The 21,576-nt window shown below is 51.2% G+C and overlaps 1 protein-coding gene across 3 annotated transcripts in view; it reads left to right on the plus strand.

Moving 5' to 3' along the window:
• Positions 1-21,576, plus strand: part of galns (galactosamine (N-acetyl)-6-sulfatase) — a 216,167-nt gene that overhangs the window by 71,994 nt on the left and 122,597 nt on the right. For all 3 annotated transcript variants that reach the window (XM_068048989.1, XM_068048991.1, XM_068048990.1), the window contains one exon: positions 18,548-18,650. In XM_068048989.1, coding sequence (XP_067905090.1) covers positions 18,548-18,650 — 103 coding nt within the window. The remainder of the gene's footprint in view (positions 1-18,547; positions 18,651-21,576) is intronic.

The following is a 21,576-nucleotide window of genomic DNA, read 5'->3' on the forward strand; positions in this document are numbered from 1 at the left end:
CAGCGTTTGTGCGATAGACACTGTGTCAGCGTTTGTGCGATAGACACTGTGTCAGCGTGTGTGCGATTGACACTGTGTCAAAGTGTGTGCGATAGACACTGTGTCAGCGTTTGTGCGATAGACACTGTGTCAGCGTTTGTGCGATAGACACTGTGTCAGCGTTTGTGCGATAGACACGGTGTCAGCGTGTGTGCGATAGACACTGTGTCAGCGTGTGTGCGATAGACACTGTGTCAGCGTGTGTGCGATAGACACTGTGTCATTTTGTGCGATAGACACGGTGTCAGCGTGTGTGCGATAGACACTTGTGTGTACGATAGACATAGTGTCAGCATTTGTGCGATAGACACGGTGTCAGTGTGTGTGCGATAGACATAGTGTCATTGTGTGTGCGATAGACACTGTGTCATTGTGTGTGCGATAGACACTGTGTCATTGTGTGTACGATAGACATAGTGTCAGCTTGTGCGATAGACACTGTGTCAGCGTGTGTGCGATAGACACTGTGTCAGCGTTTGTGCGATAGACACTGTGTCAGCGTGTGTGCGATAGACACTGTGTCAGCGTTTGTGCGATAGACACTGTGTCAGCGTGTGTGCGATTGACACTGTGTCAAAGTGTGTGCGATAGACACTGTGTCAGCGTTTGTGCGATAGACACTGTGTCAGCGTTTGTGCGATAGACACTGTGTCAGCGTGTGTGCGATAGGCACTGTGTCAGCGTTTGTGCGATAGACACGGTGTCAGCGTGTGTGCGATAGACACTGTGTCAGCGTGTGTGCGATAGACACTGTGTCAGCATGTGTGCGATAGACACTGTTTGTGCGATAGACACGGTGTCAGCGTCTGTGCGATAGACACTTGTGTGTACGATAGACATAGTGTCAGCATTTGTGCGATAGACACGGTGTCAGTGTGTGTGCGATAGACATAGTGTCATTGTGTGTGCGATAGACACTGTGTCATTGTGTGTGCGATAGACACTGTGTCATTGTGTGTACGATAGACATAGTGTCAGCTTGTGCGATAGACACTGTGTCAGCGTGTGTGCGATAGACAGTGTCAGCGTTTGTGCGATAGACACTGTCAGCGTGTGAGCGATAGACACTGTGTCAGCGTGTGTGCGATAGACACTGTGTCAGCGTGTGTGCCATAGACAAGGTGTCAGAGTGTGTGCGATAGACACGGTGTCAGCGTGTGTGCGATAGACACTGTGTCAGCGTGTGTGCGATAGACACTGTGTCAGCGTTTGTGCGATAGACACTGTGTCAGCGTGTGTGCGACAGACACGGTGTCAGCGTGTGTGCGATAGACACTATGTCAGCGTTTGTGCGATAGACACTGTGTCAGCGTTTGTGCGATAGACACAGTGTCATTGTGTGTGCGATATACATGCTGTCATGGTGTGTGATAGACACGGTGTCAGCGTGTGTGCGAGAGACACTGTGTCAGTGTGTGTGCGAGAGACATGGTGTCAGTGTGTGTGCGAGAGACACTGTGTCAGTGTGTGTGCGAGAGACACGGTGTCAGTGTGTGCGAGACACACGGTGTCAGTGTGTGTGCGATAGACACAGTGTCATTGTGAGTGCGATAGACATGCTGTCATGGTGTGTGATAGACACGGTGTCAGTGTGTGCGAGAGACACGGTGTCAGTGTGTGTGCGATAGACACAGTGTCATTGTGAGTGCGATAGACATGCTGTCATGGTGTGCGATAGACACGGTGTCAGTGTGTGTGCGATAGACACGGTGTTAGTGTGTGCGAGAGACACGGTGTCAGTGTGTGTGCGATAGACACTGTGTCAGCGTTTGTGCGATAGACACTGTGTCAGCGTGTGTGCGATAGACACTGTGTCATTGTGTGTGCGAGAGACACTGTGTCAGTGTGTGTGCGAGAGACACGGTGTCAGTGTGTGTGCGAGAGACACGGTGTCAGTGTGTGTGCGAGAGACACGGTGTCCGTGTGTGCGAGAGACACGGTGTCAGTGTGTGTGCGATAGACACAGTGTCATTGTGAGTGCGATAGACATGCTGTCATGGTGTGTGATAGACACGGTGTCAGTGTGTGCGAGAGACACGGTGTCAGTGTGTGTGCGAGAGACACGGTGTCAGTGTGTGTGATAGACACGGTGTCAGTGTGTGCGAGAGACACGGTATCAGTGTGTGCGAGAGACACGGTGTCAGTGTGTGTGTGATAGACACGGTGTCAGTGTGTGCGATAGACACAGTGTCAGTGTGTGTGCGATAGACACAGTGTCATTGTGTGTGCGATAGACACGGTGTCAGTGTGTGCGAGAGACACGGTGTCAGTGTGTGCGAGAGACACGGTGTCAGTGTGTGTGATAGACACGGTGTCAGTGTGTGCGAGAGACACGGTGTCAGTGTGTGTGCGCGATAGACACGGTGTCAGTGTGTGCGAGAGACACGGTGTCAGTGTGTGCGATAGACACTGTGTCAGCGTGTGTGCCATAGACAAGGTGTCAGAGTGTGTGCGATAGACACGGTGTCAGCGTGTGTGCGATAGACACTGTGTCAGCGTGTGTGCGATAGACACTGTGTCAGCGTTTGTGCGATAGACACTGTGTCAGCGTGTGTGCGACAGACACGGTGTCAGCGTGTGTGCGATAGACACTATGTCAGCGTTTGTGCGATAGACACTGTGTCAGCGTTTGTGCGATAGACACAGTGTCATTGTGTGTGCGATATACATGCTGTCATGGTGTGTGATAGACACGGTGTCAGCGTGTGTGCGAGAGACACTGTGTCAGTGTGTGTGCGAGAGACATGGTGTCAGTGTGTGTGCGAGAGACACTGTGTCAGTGTGTGTGCGAGAGACACGGTGTCAGTGTGTGCGAGACACACGGTGTCAGTGTGTGTGCGATAGACACAGTGTCATTGTGAGTGCGATAGACATGCTGTCATGGTGTGTGATAGACACGGTGTCAGTGTGTGCGAGAGACACGGTGTCAGTGTGTGTGCGATAGACACAGTGTCATTGTGAGTGCGATAGACATGCTGTCATGGTGTGCGATAGACACGGTGTCAGTGTGTGTGCGATAGACACGGTGTTAGTGTGTGCGAGAGACACGGTGTCAGTGTGTGTGCGATAGACACTGTGTCAGCGTTTGTGCGATAGACACTGTGTCAGCGTGTGTGCGATAGACACTGTGTCATTGTGTGTGCGAGAGACACTGTGTCAGTGTGTGTGCGAGAGACACGGTGTCAGTGTGTGTGCGAGAGACACGGTGTCAGTGTGTGTGCGAGAGACACGGTGTCCGTGTGTGCGAGAGACACGGTGTCAGTGTGTGTGCGATAGACACAGTGTCATTGTGAGTGCGATAGACATGCTGTCATGGTGTGTGATAGACACGGTGTCAGTGTGTGCGAGAGACACGGTGTCAGTGTGTGTGCGAGAGACACGGTGTCAGTGTGTGTGATAGACACGGTGTCAGTGTGTGCGAGAGACACGGTATCAGTGTGTGCGAGAGACACGGTGTCAGTGTGTGTGTGATAGACACGGTGTCAGTGTGTGCGATAGACACAGTGTCAGTGTGTGTGCGATAGACACAGTGTCATTGTGTGTGCGATAGACACGGTGTCAGTGTGTGCGAGAGACACGGTGTCAGTGTGTGCGAGAGACACGGTGTCAGTGTGTGTGATAGACACGGTGTCAGTGTGTGCGAGAGACACGGTGTCAGTGTGTGTGCGCGATAGACACGGTGTCAGTGTGTGCGAGAGACACGGTGTCAGTGTGTGCGATAGACACGGTGTCAGTGTGTGTGTGATAGACACGGTGTCAGTGTGTGTCTGATAGACACGGTGTCAGTGTGTGTGTGATAGACACGGTGTCAGTGTCTGTGTGATAGACACGGTGTCAGTGTGTGCGATAGACACTGTGTCAGTGTGTGTGCGATAGACACTGTGTCAGTGTGTGTGCGATAGACACAGTGTCATGGTGTGCGATAGACACGGTGTCATGGTGTGCAATAGACACGGTGTCATTGTGTGCGATAGACACGATGTCAGTGTGTGTGCGATAGACACGGTGTCATTGTGTGTGCGATAGACATGCTGTCATGGTGTGTGATAGACACGGTGTCAGTGTGTGTGTGATAGACACTGTGTCATTGTGTGTGTGATAGACACTGTGTCATTGTGTGTGCGATAGACACGGTGTCGGCGTGTGTGTGATAGACACTGTGTCATTGTGTGTGCGATAGACACTGTGTCAGCGTGTGTGCGATAGACACTGTGTCAGCGTGTGTGCGATAGACACTGTGTCAGCGTGTGTGCGATAGACACTGTGTCAGCGTGTGTGCGATAGACACTGTGTCAGCGTGTGTGCGATAGACACTGTGTCAGCGTGTGTGCGATAGACACTGTGTCAGCGTGTGTGCGATAGACACGGTGTCAGCGTGTGTGCGATAGACACTGTGTCAGCGTTTGTGCGATAGACACTGTGTCAGCGTTTGTGCGATAGACACTGTGTCAGCGTGTGTGCGATAGACACTGTGTCAGCGTTTGTGCGATAGACACTGTGTCAGCGTTTGTGCGATAGACACTGTGTCAGCGTTTGTGCGATAGACACTGTGTCAGCGTGTGTGCGATAGACACGGTGTCAGCGTGTGTGCGATAGACACTGTGTCAGCGTGTGTGCGATAGACACTGTGTCATTTTGTGCGATAGACACGGTGTCAGCGTGTGTGCGATAGACACTTGTGTGTACGATAGACATAGTGTCAGCATTTGTGCGATAGACACGGTGTCAGTGTGTGTGCGATAGACATAGTGTCATTGTGTGTGCGATAGCCACTGTGTCATTGTGTGTGCGATAGACACTGTGTCATTGTGTGTACGATAGACATAGTGTCAGCTTGTGCGATAGACACTGTGTCAGCGTGTGTGCGATAGACACTGTGTCAGCGTTTGTGCGATAGACACTGTGTCAGCGTGTGTGCGATAGACACTGTGTCAGCGTTTGTGCGATAGACACTGTGTCAGCGTGTGTGCGATTGACACTGTGTCAAAGTGTGTGCGATAGACACTGTGTCAGCGTTTGTGCGATAGACACTGTGTCAGCGTTTGTGCGATAGACACTGTGTCAGCGTGTGTGCGATAGGCACTGTGTCAGCGTTTGTGCGATAGACACGGTGTCAGCGTGTGTGCGATAGACACTGTGTCAGCGTGTGTGCGATAGACACTGTGTCAGCATGTGTGCGATAGACACTGTTTGTGCGATAGACACGGTGTCAGCGTCTGTGCGATAGACACTTGTGTGTACGATAGACATAGTGTCAGCATTTGTGCGATAGACACGGTGTCAGTGTGTGTGCGATAGACATAGTGTCATTGTGTGTGCGATAGACACTGTGTCATTGTGTGTGCGATAGACGCTGTGTCATTGTGTGTACGATAGACATAGTGTCAGCTTGTGCGATAGACACTGTGTCAGCGTGTGTGCGATAGACAGTGTCAGCGTTTGTGCGATAGACACTGTCAGCGTGTGAGCGATAGACACTGTGTCAGCGTGTGTGCGATAGACACTGTGTCAGCGTGTGTGCCATAGACAAGGTGTCAGAGTGTGTGCGATAGACACGGTGTCAGCGTGTGTGCGATAGACACGGTGTCAGCGTGTGTGCGATAGACACGGTGTCAGCGTGTGTGCGATAGACACTGTGTCAGCGTGTGTGCGATAGACACTGTGTCAGCGTGTGTGCCATAGACAAGGTGTCAGAGTGTGTGCGATAGACACGGTGTCAGCGTGTGTGCGATAGACACGGTGTCAGCGTGTGTGCGATAGACACGGTGTCAGCATGTGTGCGATAGACACGGTGTCAGCGTTTGTGCGATAGACACTGTGTCAGCGTGTGTGCGATAGACACGGTGTCAGCGTGTGTGCGATAGACACGGTGTCAGAGTGTGTGCGATAGACACGGTGTCAGCGTGCGTGCCTTAGACACTGTATCAGCATGTGTGCGATAGACACTGTGTCAGCATGTGTGCGATAGACACTGTGTCAGCGTGTGTGCGATAGACACGGTGTCAGCGTGTGTGCGATAGACACGGTGTCAGCGTGTGTGGGATAGACACTGTGTCAGCGTGTGTGCGATAGACACTGTCAGCGTGTGTGCGATAGACACTGTGTCAGCGTGTGTGCGATAGACACTGTGTCAGCGTGTGTGCGATAGACACTGTGTCATTTTGTGCGATAGACACGGTGTCAGCGTCTGTGCGATAGACACTTGTGTGTACGATAGACATAGTGTCAGCATTTGTGCGATAGACACGGTGTCAGTGTGTGTGCGATAGACATAGTGTCATTGTGTGTGCGATAGACACTGTGTCATTGTGTGTGCGATAGACACTGTGTCATTGTGTGTACGATAGACATAGTGTCAGCTTGTGCGATAGACACTGTGTCAGCGTGTGTGCGATAGACACTGTGTCAGCGTTTGTGCGATAGACACTGTGTCAGCGTGTGTGCGATAGACACTGTGTCAGCGTTTGTGCGATAGACACTGTGTCAGCGTGTGTGCGATTGACACTGTGTCAAAGTGTGTGCGATAGACACTGTGTCAGCGTTTGTGCGATAGACACTGTGTCAGCGTTTGTGCGATAGACACTGTGTCAGCGTGTGTGCGATAGGCACTGTGTCAGCGTTTGTGCGATAGACACGGTGTCAGCGTGTGTGCGATAGACACTGTGTCAGCGTGTGTGCGATAGACACTGTGTCAGCATGTGTGCGATAGACACTGTGTCATTTTGTGCGATAGACACGGTGTCAGCGTCTGTGCGATAGACACTTGTGTGTACGATAGACATAGTGTCAGCATTTGTGCGATAGACACGGTGTCAGTGTGTGTGCGATAGACATAGTGTCATTGTGTGTGCGATAGACACTGTGTCATTGTGTGTGCGATAGACACTGTGTCATTGTGTGTACGATAGACATAGTGTCAGCTTGTGCGATAGACACTGTGTCAGCGTGTGTGCGATAGACAGTGTCAGCGTTTGTGCGATAGACACTGTCAGCGTGTGAGCGATAGACACTGTGTCAGCGTGTGTGCGATAGACACTGTGTCAGCGTGTGTGCCATAGACAAGGTGTCAGAGTGTGTGCGATAGACACGGTGTCAGCGTGTGTGCGATAGACACGGTGTCAGCGTGTGTGCGATAGACACTGTGTCAGCGTGTGTGCGATAGACACTGTGTCAGCGTGTGTGCCATAGACAAGGTGTCAGAGTGTGTGCGATAGACACGGTGTCAGCGTGTGTGCGATAGACACGGTGTCAGCGTGTGTGCGATAGACACGGTGTCAGCATGTGTGCGATAGACACGGTGTCAGCGTTTGTGCGATAGACACTGTGTCAGCGTGTGTGCGATAGACACGGTGTCAGCGTGTGTGCGATAGACACGGTGTCAGAGTGTGTGCGATAGACACGGTGTCAGCGTGTGTGCCTTAGACACTGTATCAGCATGTGTGCGATAGACACTGTGTCAGCATGTGTGCGATAGACACTGTGTCAGCGTGTGTGCGATAGACACGGTGTCAGCGTGTGTGCGATAGACACGGTGTCAGCGTGTGTGGGATAGACACTGTGTCAGCGTGTGTGCGATAGACACTGTGTCAGCGTGTGTGCGATAGTCACGATGTCAGCGTGTGTGCGATAGACACTGTGTCAGCGTTTGTGCGATAGACACGGTGTCAGCGTTTGTGCGATAGACACTGTGTCAGTGTGTACGATAGACACTGTGTCAGCGTGTGTGCGATAGACACTGTGTCAGCATGTGTGCGATAGACACGGTGTCAGCGTGTGTGCGATAGACACGGTGTCAGCGTGTGTGCGTTAGACACGGTGTCAGCGTGTGCGATAGACACTGTGTCAGCGTTTGTGCGATAGACACTGTGTCAGCGTGTGTGCGATAGCACGGTGTCAGCGTTTGTGCGATAGACACTGTGTCAGCGTTTGTGCGATCGACACTGTCAGCGTTTGTGCGATCGACACTGTCAGCGTGTGTGCGATAGACACTGTCAGCGTGTGTGCGATAGACACTGTGTCAGCGTTTGTGCGATAGACACTGTGTCAGCGTGTGTGCGAAAGACACTATGTCAGCGTTTGTGCGATAGACACTGTGTCAGCGTTTGTGCGATAGACACAGTGTCATTGTGTGTGCGATACACATGCTGTCATGGTGTGTGATAGACACGGTGTCAGTGTGTGTGCGATAGACACTGTGTCAGTGTGTGTGCGAGAGACACGGTGTCAGTGTGTGTGCGAGAGACACTGTGTCAGTGTGTGTGCGAGAGACACTGTGTCAGTGTGTGTGCGAGAGACACGGTGTCAGTGTGTGCGAGAGACACGGTGTCAGTGTGTGTGCGATAGACACAGTGTCATTGTGTGTGCGATAGACACTGTGTCAGCGTTTGTGCGATAGACACTGTGTCAGCGTGTGTGCGATAGACACTGTGTCATTGTGTGTGCGATAGACACAGTGTCATTGTGTGTGCGATAGACACGGTGTCAGTGTGTGCGATAGACACAGTGTCATTGTGTGTGCGATAGACATGCTGTCATGGTGTGTGATAGACACGGTGTCAGTGTGTGCGAGAGACACGGTGTCAGTGTGTGTGCGAGAGACACTGTGTCAGTGTGTGTGTGATAGGAACGGTGTCAGTGTGTGCGAGAGACACGGTGTCAGTGTGTGCGAGAGGCACGGTGTCAGTGTGTGTGTGATAGACACGGTGTCAGTGTGTGCGATAGACACAGTGTCAGTGTGTGTGCGATAGACACAGTGTCATTGTGTGTGCGATAGACACGGTGTCAGTGTGTGCGAGAGACACGGTGTCAGTGTGTGTGTGACAGACACGGTGTCAGTGTGTGCGAGAGACACGGTGTCAGTGTGTGCGAGAGACACGGTGTCAGTGTGTGTGTGATAGACACGGTGTCAGTGTGTGTGATAGACACGGTGTCAGTGTGTGCGAGAGACACGGTGTCAGTGTGTGTGCGCGATAGACACGGTGTCAGTGTGTGCGAGAGACACGGTGTCAGTGTGTGTGCGATAGACACGGTGTCAGTGTGTGCGAGAGACACGGTGTCAGTGTGTGTGTGATAGACACGGTGTCAGTGAGTGCGATAGACACTGTGTCAGTGTGTGTGCGATAGACACGGTGTCATGGTGTGCGATAGACACGGTGTCATGGTGTGCAATAGACACGGTGTCATTGTGTGCGATAGACACGATGTCAGTGTGTGTGCGATAGACACGGTGTCATTGTGTGTGCGATAGACATGCTGTCATGGTGTGTGATAGACACGGTGTCAGTGTGTGCGAGAGACACGGTGTCAGTGTGTGTGCGATAGACACTGTGTCAGTGTGTGTGCGATAGACACTGTGTCAGTGTGTGTGCGAGAGACACGGTGTCAGTGTGTGCGAGTGACAGGGTGTCAGTGTGTGTGCGAGAGACACGGTGTCATTGTGTGTGCGATAGACATGCTATCATGGTGTGTGATTGACACGGTGTCAGTGTGTGCGAGAGACACGGTGTCAGTGTGTGTGTGATAGACACGGTGTCAGTGTGTGCGAGAGACACGGTGTCAGTGTGTGTGTGATAGACACCGTGTCAGTGTGTGCGAGAGACACGGTGTCAGTGTGTGCGAGAGACACGGTGTCAGTGTGTGCGAGAGACACAGTGTCAGTGTGTGTGCGATAGACACAGTGTCATTGTGTGTGCGATAGACACGGTGTCAGTGTGTGCGAGAGACACGGTGTCAGTGTGTGTGTGACAGACACGGTGTCAGTGTGTGCGAGAGACACGGTGTCAGTGTGTGCGAGAGACACGGTGTCAGTGTGTGTGTGATAGACACGGTGTCAGTGTGTGTGATAGACACGGTGTCAGTGTGTGCGAGAGACACGGTGTCAGTGTGTGTGCGCGATAGACACGGTGTCAGTGTGTGCGAGAGACACGGTGTCAGTGTGTGTGCGATAGACACGGTGTCAGTGTGTGCGAGAGACACGGTGTCAGTGTGTGTGTGATAGACACGGTGTCAGTGTGTGCGATAGACACAGTGTCATGGTGTGCGATAGACACGGTGTCATGGTGTGCAATAGACACGGTGTCATTGTGTGCGATAGACACGATGTCAGTGTGTGTGCGATAGACACGGTGTCATTGTGTGTGCGATAGACATGCTGTCATGGTGTGTGATAGACACGGTGTCAGTGTGTGCGAGAGACACGGTGTCAGTGTGTGTGCGATAGACACTGTGTCAGTGTGTGTACGATAGACACTGTGTCAGTGTGTGTGCGAGAGACACGGTGTCAGTGTGTGCGAGAGACACAGTGTCATTGTGTGTGCGATAGACATGCTGTCATGGTGTGTGATAGACACGGTGTCAGTGTGTGTGCGAGAGACACGGTGTCAGTGTGTGTGCGATAGACACAGTGTCATTGTGTGTGCGATAGACATGCTGTCATGGTGTGTGATAGACACGGTGTCAGTGTGTGTGCGAGAGACACGGTGTCAGTGTGTGTGTGATAGACACGGTGTCAGTGTGTGCGAGAGACACGGTGTCAGTGTGTGTGCGATAGACACGGTGTCATTGTATGCCGTAGACACGGTGTGAGTGTGTGTGCGATAGACACGGTGTCAGTGTGTGTGCGATAGACACGGTGTCAGTGTGTGTGCGAGAGACACGGTGTCATTGTGTGTGCGATAGGCACGGTGTCAGTGTGTGTGCGATAGACACGGTGTCATTGTGTGTGCGATAGACACGGTGTCAGTGTGTGTGCGATAGACACGGTGTCATTGTGTGTGCGATAGACACGGTGTCAGTGTGTGTGCGATAGACACGGTGTCAGTGTGTGTGCGAGAGACACGGTGTCATTGTGTGTGCGATAGACACTGTGTCAGCGTGTGCGATAGACACGGTGTCAGTGTGTGTCCGATAGACATAGTGTCAGCGTTTGTGCGATAGACACGGTGTCAGCGTGTGTGCGATAGACACTGTGTCAGCGTTTGTGCGATAGACACTGTGTCAGCGTTTGTGCGATAGACACTGTGTCAGCGTTTGTGCGATAGACACTGTGTCAGCGTGTGTGCGATAGACACTGTGTCAGCGTTTGTGCGATAGACACAGTGTCAGCGTTTGTGCGATAGACACTGTGTCTTCGTTTGTGCGATAGACACTGTCTCAGCGTTTGTGCGATAGACACGGTGTCAGTGTGTGTGCGATAGACACGGTGTCAGTGTGTGTGCGATAGACACGGTGTCAGTGTGTGTGCGATAGACACGGTGTCAGTGTGTGTGCGATAGACACTGTGTCAGTGTGTGTGCGATAGACACTGTGTCAGCGTTTGTGCGATAGACACTGTGTCATTGTGTGTGCGATAGACACGGTGTCAGTGTGTGTGCGATAGACACTGTGTCAGCGTGTGTGCGATAGACACTGTGTCAGCGTGTGTGCGATAGACACTGTGTCAGCGTTTGTGCGATAGACACTGTGTCAGCGTTTGTGCGATAGACACGGTGTCAGCGTATGTGCGATAGACACTGTGTCAGTGTGTGTGCGATAGACAATGTGTCAGCGTTTGTGCGATAGACTCTGTGTCAGCGTTTGTGCCATAGACACTGTGTCAGTGTGTGTGCGATAGACACTGTGTCAGTGTGTGTGCGATAGACACTGTGTCAGCGATTGTGCGATAGACACTGTCATTGTGTGTGCGATAGACACTGTGTCAGTGTGTGTGCGATAGACACTGTGTCAGTGTGTGTGCGATAGACACTGTGTCAGCGTTTGTGCGATAGACACGGTGTCAGCGTGTGTGCGATAGACACTGTGTCAGCGTGTGTGCGATAGACACTGTGTCAGCGTTTGTGCGATAGACACTGTGTCAGCGTTTGTGCGATAGACACTGTGTCAGCGTGTGTGCGATAGACACTGTGTCAGCGTGTGTGCGATAGACACTGTGTCAGCGTGTGTGCGATAGACACTGTGACAGCGTTTGTGCGATAGACACTGTGTCAGTGTGTGTGCGATAGACACTGTGTCAGCGTTTGTGCGATGGACACTGTGTCAGTGTGTGTGCGATAGACACTGTGTCAGCGTTTGTGCGATAGACACTGTGTCAGTGTGTGTGCGATAGACACTGTGTCAGCGATTGTGCGATAGACACTGTCATTGTGTGTGCGATAGACACTGTGTCAGTGTGTGTGCGATAGACACTGTGTCAGTGTGTGTGCGATAGACACTGTGTCAGCGTTTGTGCGATAGACACGGTGTCAGCGTGTGTGCGATAGACACTGTGTCAGCGTGTGTGCGATAGACACTGTGTCAGCGTTTGTGCGATAGACACTGTGTCAGCGTTTGTGCGATAGACACTGTGTCAGCGTGTGTGCGATAGACACTGTGTCAGCGTGTGTGCGATAGACACTGTGTCAGCGTGTGTGCGATAGACACTGTGACAGCGTTTGTGCGATAGACACTGTGTCAGTGTGTGTGCGATAGACACTGTGTCAGCGTTTGTGCGATGGACACTGTGTCAGTGTGTGTGCGATAGACACTGTGTCAGCGTTTGTGCGATAGACACTGTGTCATTTTGTGTGCGATAGACACTGTGTCAGTGTGTGTGCGATAGACACTGTGTCAGCGTGTGTGCGATAGACACTGTGTCAGCGTGTGTGCGATAGACACTGTGTCAGCGTTTGTGCGATAGACACTGTGTCAGCGTTGGTGCGATAGACACGGTGTCAGCGTGTGTGCGATAGACACTGTGTCAGCGTGTGTGCGATAGACACGGTGTCAGCGTGTGTGTGATAGACACTGTCATTGTGTGTGCGATAGACACTGTGTCAGCGTGTGTGCGATAGACACTGTGTCAGCGTGTGTGCGATAGACACTGTGTCAGCGTGTGTGTGATAGACACTGTGTCAGCGTGTGTGCGATAGACACGGTGTCAGCGTGTGTGCGATAGACACGGTGTCAGCGTGTGTGCGGTAGACACGGTGTCAACGTGTGTGCGATAGACACTGTGTCAGCGTTTGTGCGATAGACACTGTGTCAGCGTGTGTGCGATTGACACTGTGTCAAAGTGTGTGCGATAGACACTGTGTCAGCGTTTGTGCGATAGACACTGTGCCAGCGTGTGTGCGATAGACACTGTCAGCGTGTGTGCGATAGACACTGTGTCATTTTGTGCGATAGACACGGTGTCAGCGTTTGTGCGATAGACACTGTGTCAGCGTCTGTGCGATAGACACTTGTGTGTACGATAGACATAGTGTCAGCATTTGTGCGATAGACACGGTGTCAGTGTGTGTGCGATAGACATAGTGTCATTGTGTGTGCGATAGACACTGTGTCATTGTGTGTGCGATAGACACTGTGTCATTGTGTGTACGATAGACATAGTGTCAGCTTGTGCGATAGACACTGTGTCAGTGTGTGTGCGATAGACACTGTGTCAGCGTTTGTGCGCTAGACACTGTGTCAGCGTGTGTGCGATAGACACTGTGTCAGCGTTTGTGCGATAGACACTGTGTCAGCGTGTGTGCGATAGACACGGTGTCAGCGTGTGTGCGATAGACACTGTGTCAGCGTGTGTGCGATAGACACTGTGTCAGCGTGTGTGCCATAGACATGGTGTCAGCGTGTGTGCGATAGACACGGTGTCAGCGTGTGTGCGATAGACACGGTGTCAGCGTGTGTGCGATAGGCAAGGTGTCAGCGTGTGTGCGATAGACACGGTGTCAGCGTGTGTGCGATAGACACGGTGTCAGCGTGTGTGCGATAGACACGGTGTCAGCGTTTGTGCGATAGACACGGTGTCAGCGTTTGTGCGATAGACACGGTGTCAGCGTGTGTGCGATAGACACTGTGTCAGCGTGTGTGCGATAGACACGATGTCAGCGTGTGTGCGATAGACACGATGTCAGCGTGTGTGCAATAGACACGATGTCAGCGTGTGTGCGATAGACACGGTGTCAGTGTGTGTGCGATAGACACTATGTCAGCATTTGTGCGATAGACACTGTGTCAGCGTGTGTGCAATAGCACGGTGTCAGCGTTTGTGCGATAGACACTGTGTCAGCGTTTGTGCGATCGACACGGTGTCAGCGTGTGTGCGATAGACACGGTGTCAGCGTGTGTGCGATAGACACTATGTCAGCGTTTGTGCGATAGACACTGTGTCAGCGTGTGTGCGATAGCACGGTGTCAGCGTTTGTGCGATAGACACTGTGTCAGCGTTTGTGCGATCGACACTGTCAGCTTGTGTGCGATAGACACTGTGTCAGCGTGTGTGCGATAGACACTGTGTCAGCGTTTGTGCGATAGACACTGTGTCAGCGTGTGTGCGATAGACACTATGTCAGCGTTTGTGCGATAGACACTATGTCAGCGTTTGTGCGATAGACACTGTGTCAGCGTTTGTGCGATAGACACAGTGTCATTGTGTGTGCGATAGACACGGTGTCAGCGTGTGTGCGATAGACACTATGTCAGCGTTTGTGCGATAGACACTATGTCAGCGTTTGTGCGATGGACACTGTGTCAGTGTTTGTGCGATAGACACAGTGTCATTGTGTGTGCGATATACATGCTGTCATGGTGTGTGATAGACACGGTGTCAGTGTGTGTGCGAGAGACACGGTGTCAGTGTGTGTGCGAGAGACATGGTGTCAGTGTGTGTGCGAGAGACACGGTGTCAGTGTGTGCGAGAGACACGGTGTCAGTGTGTGCGAGAGACACGGTGTCAGTGTGTGCGAGAGACACGGTGTCAGTGTGTGTGCGATAGACACAGTGTCATTGTGTGTGCGATAGACATGCTGTCATGGTGTGTGATAGACACGGTGTCAGTGTGTGTGCGATAGACACAGTGTCATTGTGAGTGCGATAGACATGCTGTCATGGTGTGTGATAGACACGGTGTCAGTGTGTGCGAGAGACACGGTGTCAGTGTGTGTGTGATAGACACGGTGTCATTGTGTGCGATAGACACGGTGTCAGTGTGTGTGCGATAGACACAGTGTCATTGTGTGTGCGATAGACATGCTGTCATGGTGTGTGATAGACACGGTGTCAGTGTGTGTGCGATAGACACAGTGTCATTGTGAGTGCGATAGACATGCTGTCATGGTGTGTGATAGACACGGTATCAGTGTGTGCGAGAGACACGGTGTCAGTGTGTGTGTGATAGACACTGTGTCAGCGTTTGTGCGATAGACACTGTGTCAGCGTGTGTGCGATAGACACGGTGTCAGCGTGTGTGCGATAGACACTGTGTCAGCGTGTGTGCCATAGACATGGTGTCAGCGTGTGTGCGATAGACACGGTGTCAGCGTGTGTGCGATAGACACGGTGTCAGCGTGTGTGCGATAGACACGGTGTCAGCGTGTGTGCGATAGACACGGTGTCAGCGTGTGTGCGATAGACACAGTGTCAGCGTGTGTGCGATAGACACGGTGTCAGCGTTTGTGCGATAGACACGGTGTCAGCTTGTGCGATAGACACTGTGTCAGCGTGTGTGCGATAGAGACTGTGTCAGCGTTTGTGCGCTAGACACTGTGTCAGCGTGTGTGCGATAGACACTGTGTCAGCGTTTGTGCGATAGACACTGTGTCAGCGTGTGTGCGATAGACACGGTGTCAGCGTGTGTGCGATAGACACTGTGTCAGCGTGTGTGCGATAGACACTGTGTCAGCGTGTGTGCCATAGACACGGTGTCAGCGTGTGTGCGATAGACACGGTGTCAGCGTGTGTGCGATAGACACGGTGTCAGCGTGTGTGCGATAGACACGGTGTCAGCGTGTGTGCGATAGACACGGTGTCAGCGTGTGTGCGATAGACACGGTGTCAGCGTTTGTGCGATAGACACGGTGTCAGCGTTTGTGCGATAGACACGGTGTCAGCGTGTGTGCGATAGACACTGTGTCAGCGTGTGTGCGATAGACACGATGTCAGCGTGTGTGCGATAGACACGATGTCAGCGTGTGTGCAATAGACACGATGTCAGCGTGTGTGCGATAGACACGGTGTCAGTGTGTGTGCGATAGACACTATGTCAGCGTTTGTGCGATAGACACTGTGTCAGCGTGTGTGCAATAGCACGGTGTCAGCGTTTGTGCGATAGACACTGTGTCAGCGTTTGTGCGATCGACACGGTGTCAGCGTGTGTGCGATAGACACGGTGTCAGCGTGTGTGCGATAGACACTATGTCAGCGTTTGTGCGATAGACACTGTGTCAGCGTGTGTGCGATAGCACGGTGTCAGCGTTTGTGCGATAGACACTGTGTCAGCGTTTGTGCGATCGACACTGTCAGCTTGTGTGCGATAGACACTGTGTCAGCGTGTGTGCGATAGACACGGTGTCAGCGTTTGTGCGATAGACACTGTGTCAGCGTGTGTGCGATAGACACTATGTCAGCGTTTGTGCGATAGACACTATGTCAGCGTTTGTGCGATAGACACTGTGTCAGCGTGTGTGCGATAGACACAGTGTCATTGTGTGTGCGATAGACACGGTGTCAGCGTGTGTGCGATAGACACTATGTCAGCGTTTGTGCGATAGACACTATGTCAGCGTTTGTGCGATGGACACTGTGTCAGTGTTTGTGCGATAGACACAGTGTCATTGTGTGTGCGATATACATGCTGTCATGGTGTGTGATAGACACGGTGTCAGTGTGTGTGCGAGAGACACGGTGTCAGTGTGTGTGCGAGAGACATGGTGTCAGTGTGTGTGCGAGAGACACGGTGTCAGTGTGTGCGAGAGACACGGTGTCAGTGTGTGCGAGAGACACGGTGTCAGTGTGTGTGCGATAGACACAGTGTCATTGTGTGTGCGATAGACATGCTGTCATGGTGTGTGATAGACACGGTGTCAGTGTGTGTGCGATAGACACAGTGTCATTGTGAGTGCGATAGACATGCTGTCATGGTGTGTGATAGACACGGTGTCAGTGTGTGCGAGAGACACGGTGTCAGTGTGTGTGTGATAGACACGGTGTCATTGTGTGCGATAGACACGGTGTCAGTGTGTGTGCGATAGACACAGTGTCATTGTGTGTGCGATAGACATGCTGTCATGGTGTGTGATAGACACGGTGTCAGTGTGTGTGCGATAGACACAGTGTCATTGTGAGTGCGATAGACATGCTGTCATGGTGTGTGATAGACACGGTATCAGTGTGTGCGAGAGACACGGTGTCAGTGTGTGTGTGATAGACACGGTGTCATTGTGTGCGATAGACACGGTGTCAGTGTGTGTGCGAGAGACACGGTGTCATTGTGTGTGCGATAGACACGGTGTCAGTGTGTGTGCGAGAGACACGGTGTCTTTGTGTGTGCGATAGACACGGTGTCAGTGTGTGTGCGATAGACACGGTGTCATTGTGTGTGCGATAGACACGGTGTCAGCGTTTGTGCGATCGACACGGTGTCAGCGTTTGTGCGATAGACATGGTGTCAGCGTGTGTGCGATTTGACACTGTGTCAGCGTTTGTGCGATAGACACTGTGTCAGTGCGTGTGCAAGAGAGACAGTGTCAGCATGTGCAAGAGACACAGTGTCAGCATGTGCGAGAGGCGCAATGCCAGCGTGTGTGTGAGACAGTGTGTGTGCACGCACGTGCGAGACATGGTGTAGGTGCGTGTGCAAGAGACACCGTGTCAGCATGTGCGAGAGACATCGTATCAGTCTGTGTGAGAGACACAGTGTCATCATGTGCAAGAGACACCGTGTCAGCATGTGCGAGAGACATCGTATCAGTGTGTGTGTGAGACACAGTGTCAGCGTGTGTGTGAGAGACATCGTATCAGTGTGTATGAGAGACACAGTGTCAGCATGTGTGTGAGAGACACAGTGTCAGCATGTGTGTGAGAGACACGGTGTCATTGTGTGCGAGAGACACGGTGTCATTGTGTGCGAGAGACACGGTGTCATTGTGTGCGAGAGACACGGTGTCATTGTGTGCGAGAGACACAGTGTCATTGTGTGCGAGAGACACAGTGTCAGTGTGTGCGAGAGACACGGTGTCATTGTGTGCGAGAGACACGGTGTCATTGTGTGCGAGAGACACGGTGTCATTGTGTGCGAGGGACACGGTGTCATTGTGTGCGAGGGACACGGTGTCATTGTGTGCGGGGGACACGGTGTCAGCGTCTGCGAGGGACACAGTGTCGGCTTGTGTGAGGGACACAGTATCGGCGTGTGTGAGAGAGACACAGTGTCAGTGTGTTTGAAAGGCGCAGTGCCACCGTGTGTGAGAGACACTGTGTGTGTGTGTGTGTGTGTGCGGCACGTGCGAGACACGGTGTCTGTGCCTGCCTCATGAGATTGAGCAACTCTCCCCAGGAGCCACCAATCTGACTTGATTCTTAGTCTGGCTCTCCCTCTGATGCTCCGATCTGAACCGTAGCCCTGGAAATCTCATCTTGTGTGATTGACGGACTAGGGGTGGGAATAAAGAAAGTGGACAATGTTTCTTGGCAGGTGAATTCAATATAGCCAGTTTCACACGTCACTAACATCACTCCCTTTCTCTCTGTGCAGGGTACACACCACAGGAAATTGTGGGAGGAATTCCTGGTTCGGAGATTCTTTTGCCAGAACTCCTGCAGAAGGCAGGATATTCCAGCAAGATCGTTGGGAAGTGGTTGGTTAACTTGAAATCATCAAAGCAATATCCAGAAGTATCTGCAGGATTAGAGTACAAATAGCTCACTATGAATCTTAGAATGGTACAGCACAGAAGGAGGCCATTCAGCCCATTTACCATAAAGCCAGGGGCCCAACTCTGGTTCAATGAGGAGTGTTGGACAGCATGCCAGGAGCAGCACCAGGCACACCTAAAACTGAGGTGCCAACCTGGTGAAGCTACAAGACGGGACTAACTGCATGCTGAAATAATGGAAGCAGCATGCTATAGACAGAGCTAAGCGATCCCACAACCAATGGATCAGATCAAAGCTGTGCAGTCCTGCTGCATTCAGTTGTGAATGGTGGTGGACAATTAAAACAACTCACTGGACGAGGAAGCATCACAAACGTCTCCATCTTAATGATGGGGGAGCCCAGCACGTCAGTGCAACAGACAAGACTGAGGTGTTTGCAACCATCTTCAGCCAGGAGTGCCAAGTGGATGATCCATCTTGGCCTCCTCCTGAGGTCCCCACCATCATAGATGCCAGTCTTCAACCAATTTGATTCACTCCACGTGATAACAAGAAATGGCTGAAGGGACTGGATACAGCAAAGGCAATTGACCAAGACAAGATCTCAGCTATAGTGCTGAAGACTTGTGCTCCACATCTAGCCTGCCCCTATCCAAGCTATTCCAGTACAGCTACAACACTGGCATCTACCCGACAATGTGGTAAATTGCCCAGGTATGTTCTGCCCACAAAAAGCAGGACAAATCAAATCTGTCCACCCCATTGGTCTACTTTCAATCATGAGCAAAGTGATGGAAGGTGTCGTTTACAGTGCTATAAAGCGGCACTTAAACGGCAATAACCTGCTCACCAATGCTCAGCTTGGATTCCGCCAGGGCCGCTGAGCTCCACACCTGGACAAAAAAACTGGAATCCAGAGGTGAGATGAGAGTGACTGACTGCCCTTGACATCAAGGCAGCACTTGACCAAGGCTGGTGTCAAGGAGCCCAAGCCAAACTGAAGTCAATGGGAGTTGGGAGGAAAACTCTCCAATGGTTGGAGTCATACCTCACACAAAGGAAGATGGGTGCCGTTGTTGGAGGTCAATCGTCTCAGCCCCAGGACTTGGCTGCAGGAGTTTCTCAGGGTAGTGTCCTTGACCCAACTATCTTCAGCTGCTTCATCACTGACCTTCCCTCCAACATCAGGTCAAAAGTGGGGATTTTGCTGATGATTGCACTGTTCAGTACCATTCGCAACTCCTCAGATTTCTTTTTATTCTTTCATGGGATGTGGGTGTCGCTGGCAAGGCCAGCATTTGTTGCCTATCCCTAATTGCCCTTGAGAAGGTGGAGGTGATCTACCTTCTTGAACTGCTGCAGTCCATGTGGGGTAGGTACATCCACAGTGCTGTTAGGAAGGGAGTTCCAGGAATCTGACCCAGCGACAGTGAAGGAACAGCGATATAGTTCCAAGTTATGATAGTGTGTGGCTTGGAGGGGAACTTGCAGATGGTGGTGTTCCCATGCATCTGCTGTCCTTGTCCTTCTAAGTGGTAGAGGTCGCAGGTTTAGAAGGTGCTTTTGAAGGAGACTTGGCGGGTTGCTGCAATGCATCTTGTAGCTGGTACACACTGCTGTCACTATGCACCAGTGGTGGAGCGAGTAAATGTTGAAGGTGGTGGATGGGGTCCCGATTAAGCAAGCTGCTTTGTCCTGGATGATGTCGAGCTTCTTGAGTGTTGTTGGAGCTGCACCCATCCAGTCAAGTGGAGAGTATTCCATCACACTCCTGACTTGTGCCTTGTAGATGGTGGACAGGCTTTGGGGAGTCAGGAGGTGAGTTACTCGCTGCGGAATTCTGAGTCTGTGACCTCTTGTAGTCACAGTATTTATCTGGCTACTCCAGTTCAGTTTCTGGTCAATGGTAACTCCCAGGATGTTGCTAGTGGAGGATTCAGCGATCGTATTGCTGGTTAGATTCTATTTTGATGGAGATGGTCATTACCTGGCACTTGTGTGGTTTGAATGTTATTCACCACTTATCAGCACAAGCCTGGATCTTTTCCAGGTCTTGCTGCACATGGACACACAGTGCAATTTTTTTCCCCTTCAAGTATTTAACTAATTCTCTTCTGAAAGTTAATATTGAATCTGCATCCACCACTCTTCCAGGCAGCACATTTCAGATCGTAACAACTCGCTATGTAACAAAAAAAAGTTTCTTATTTCCTCATGTCGCCTCTGATTATTTTGCCAATCATCTTAAATCTCCGACTTTGGTTACTGACCCTCCTGCGACTGGAAATCATTTCTCCTTATTTACACTATCAAAACCCTTCATTATTTTGGACACCTTTATTAAATCTCCCCTTAAACTTTTCTACTCTATGGAGAACAACCCCAGCTTCTCCAGTCTTTCCACATTAATTGAAGTCCATCATCCCTGGTAACTTTCTAGCAAATAGTTTCTGCACCCTCTCCAAGGCCTTAAGATCCTTCCAAAAGTGTGATGTTCAGCATTGGACCCATTACTCCAGCTGAGGCCGAACCAATGATTTATAAAGATTTAGCATAATTTCCCTAATTTTTGTACTCTTATGCCTCTATTAATAAAGCCAAGGACCCCATATACGTTTTCAACATTACAGCACCTTTAAATTTGAACCAATTAGTTTATGTTGCATGTCCTCATTTCTCCGACCAAAATCAGTCACTTTACACTTCTCTACATTAAAGCCCCTGAAATATAATACCATCTTCCTCACTGTTAAGTACTTTTCTGAGTTTTGTGTCATCTGCAGACTTTGAAATGATTTCCTGTACACCCAAGTCCAGGCCATTAATTTAGCTCAAAAAGAGCAGTGGTCCTAATACTGACCTCTGGGGAACACCTCTCTTCAGTCTAAAAAAATAGCTGTTCGCCAC

This window comes from Heterodontus francisci, chromosome 17 (genome assembly GCF_036365525.1).
Source record: "Heterodontus francisci isolate sHetFra1 chromosome 17, sHetFra1.hap1, whole genome shotgun sequence".
Classification (NCBI taxonomy): Eukaryota; Metazoa; Chordata; class Chondrichthyes; order Heterodontiformes; family Heterodontidae; genus Heterodontus; species Heterodontus francisci.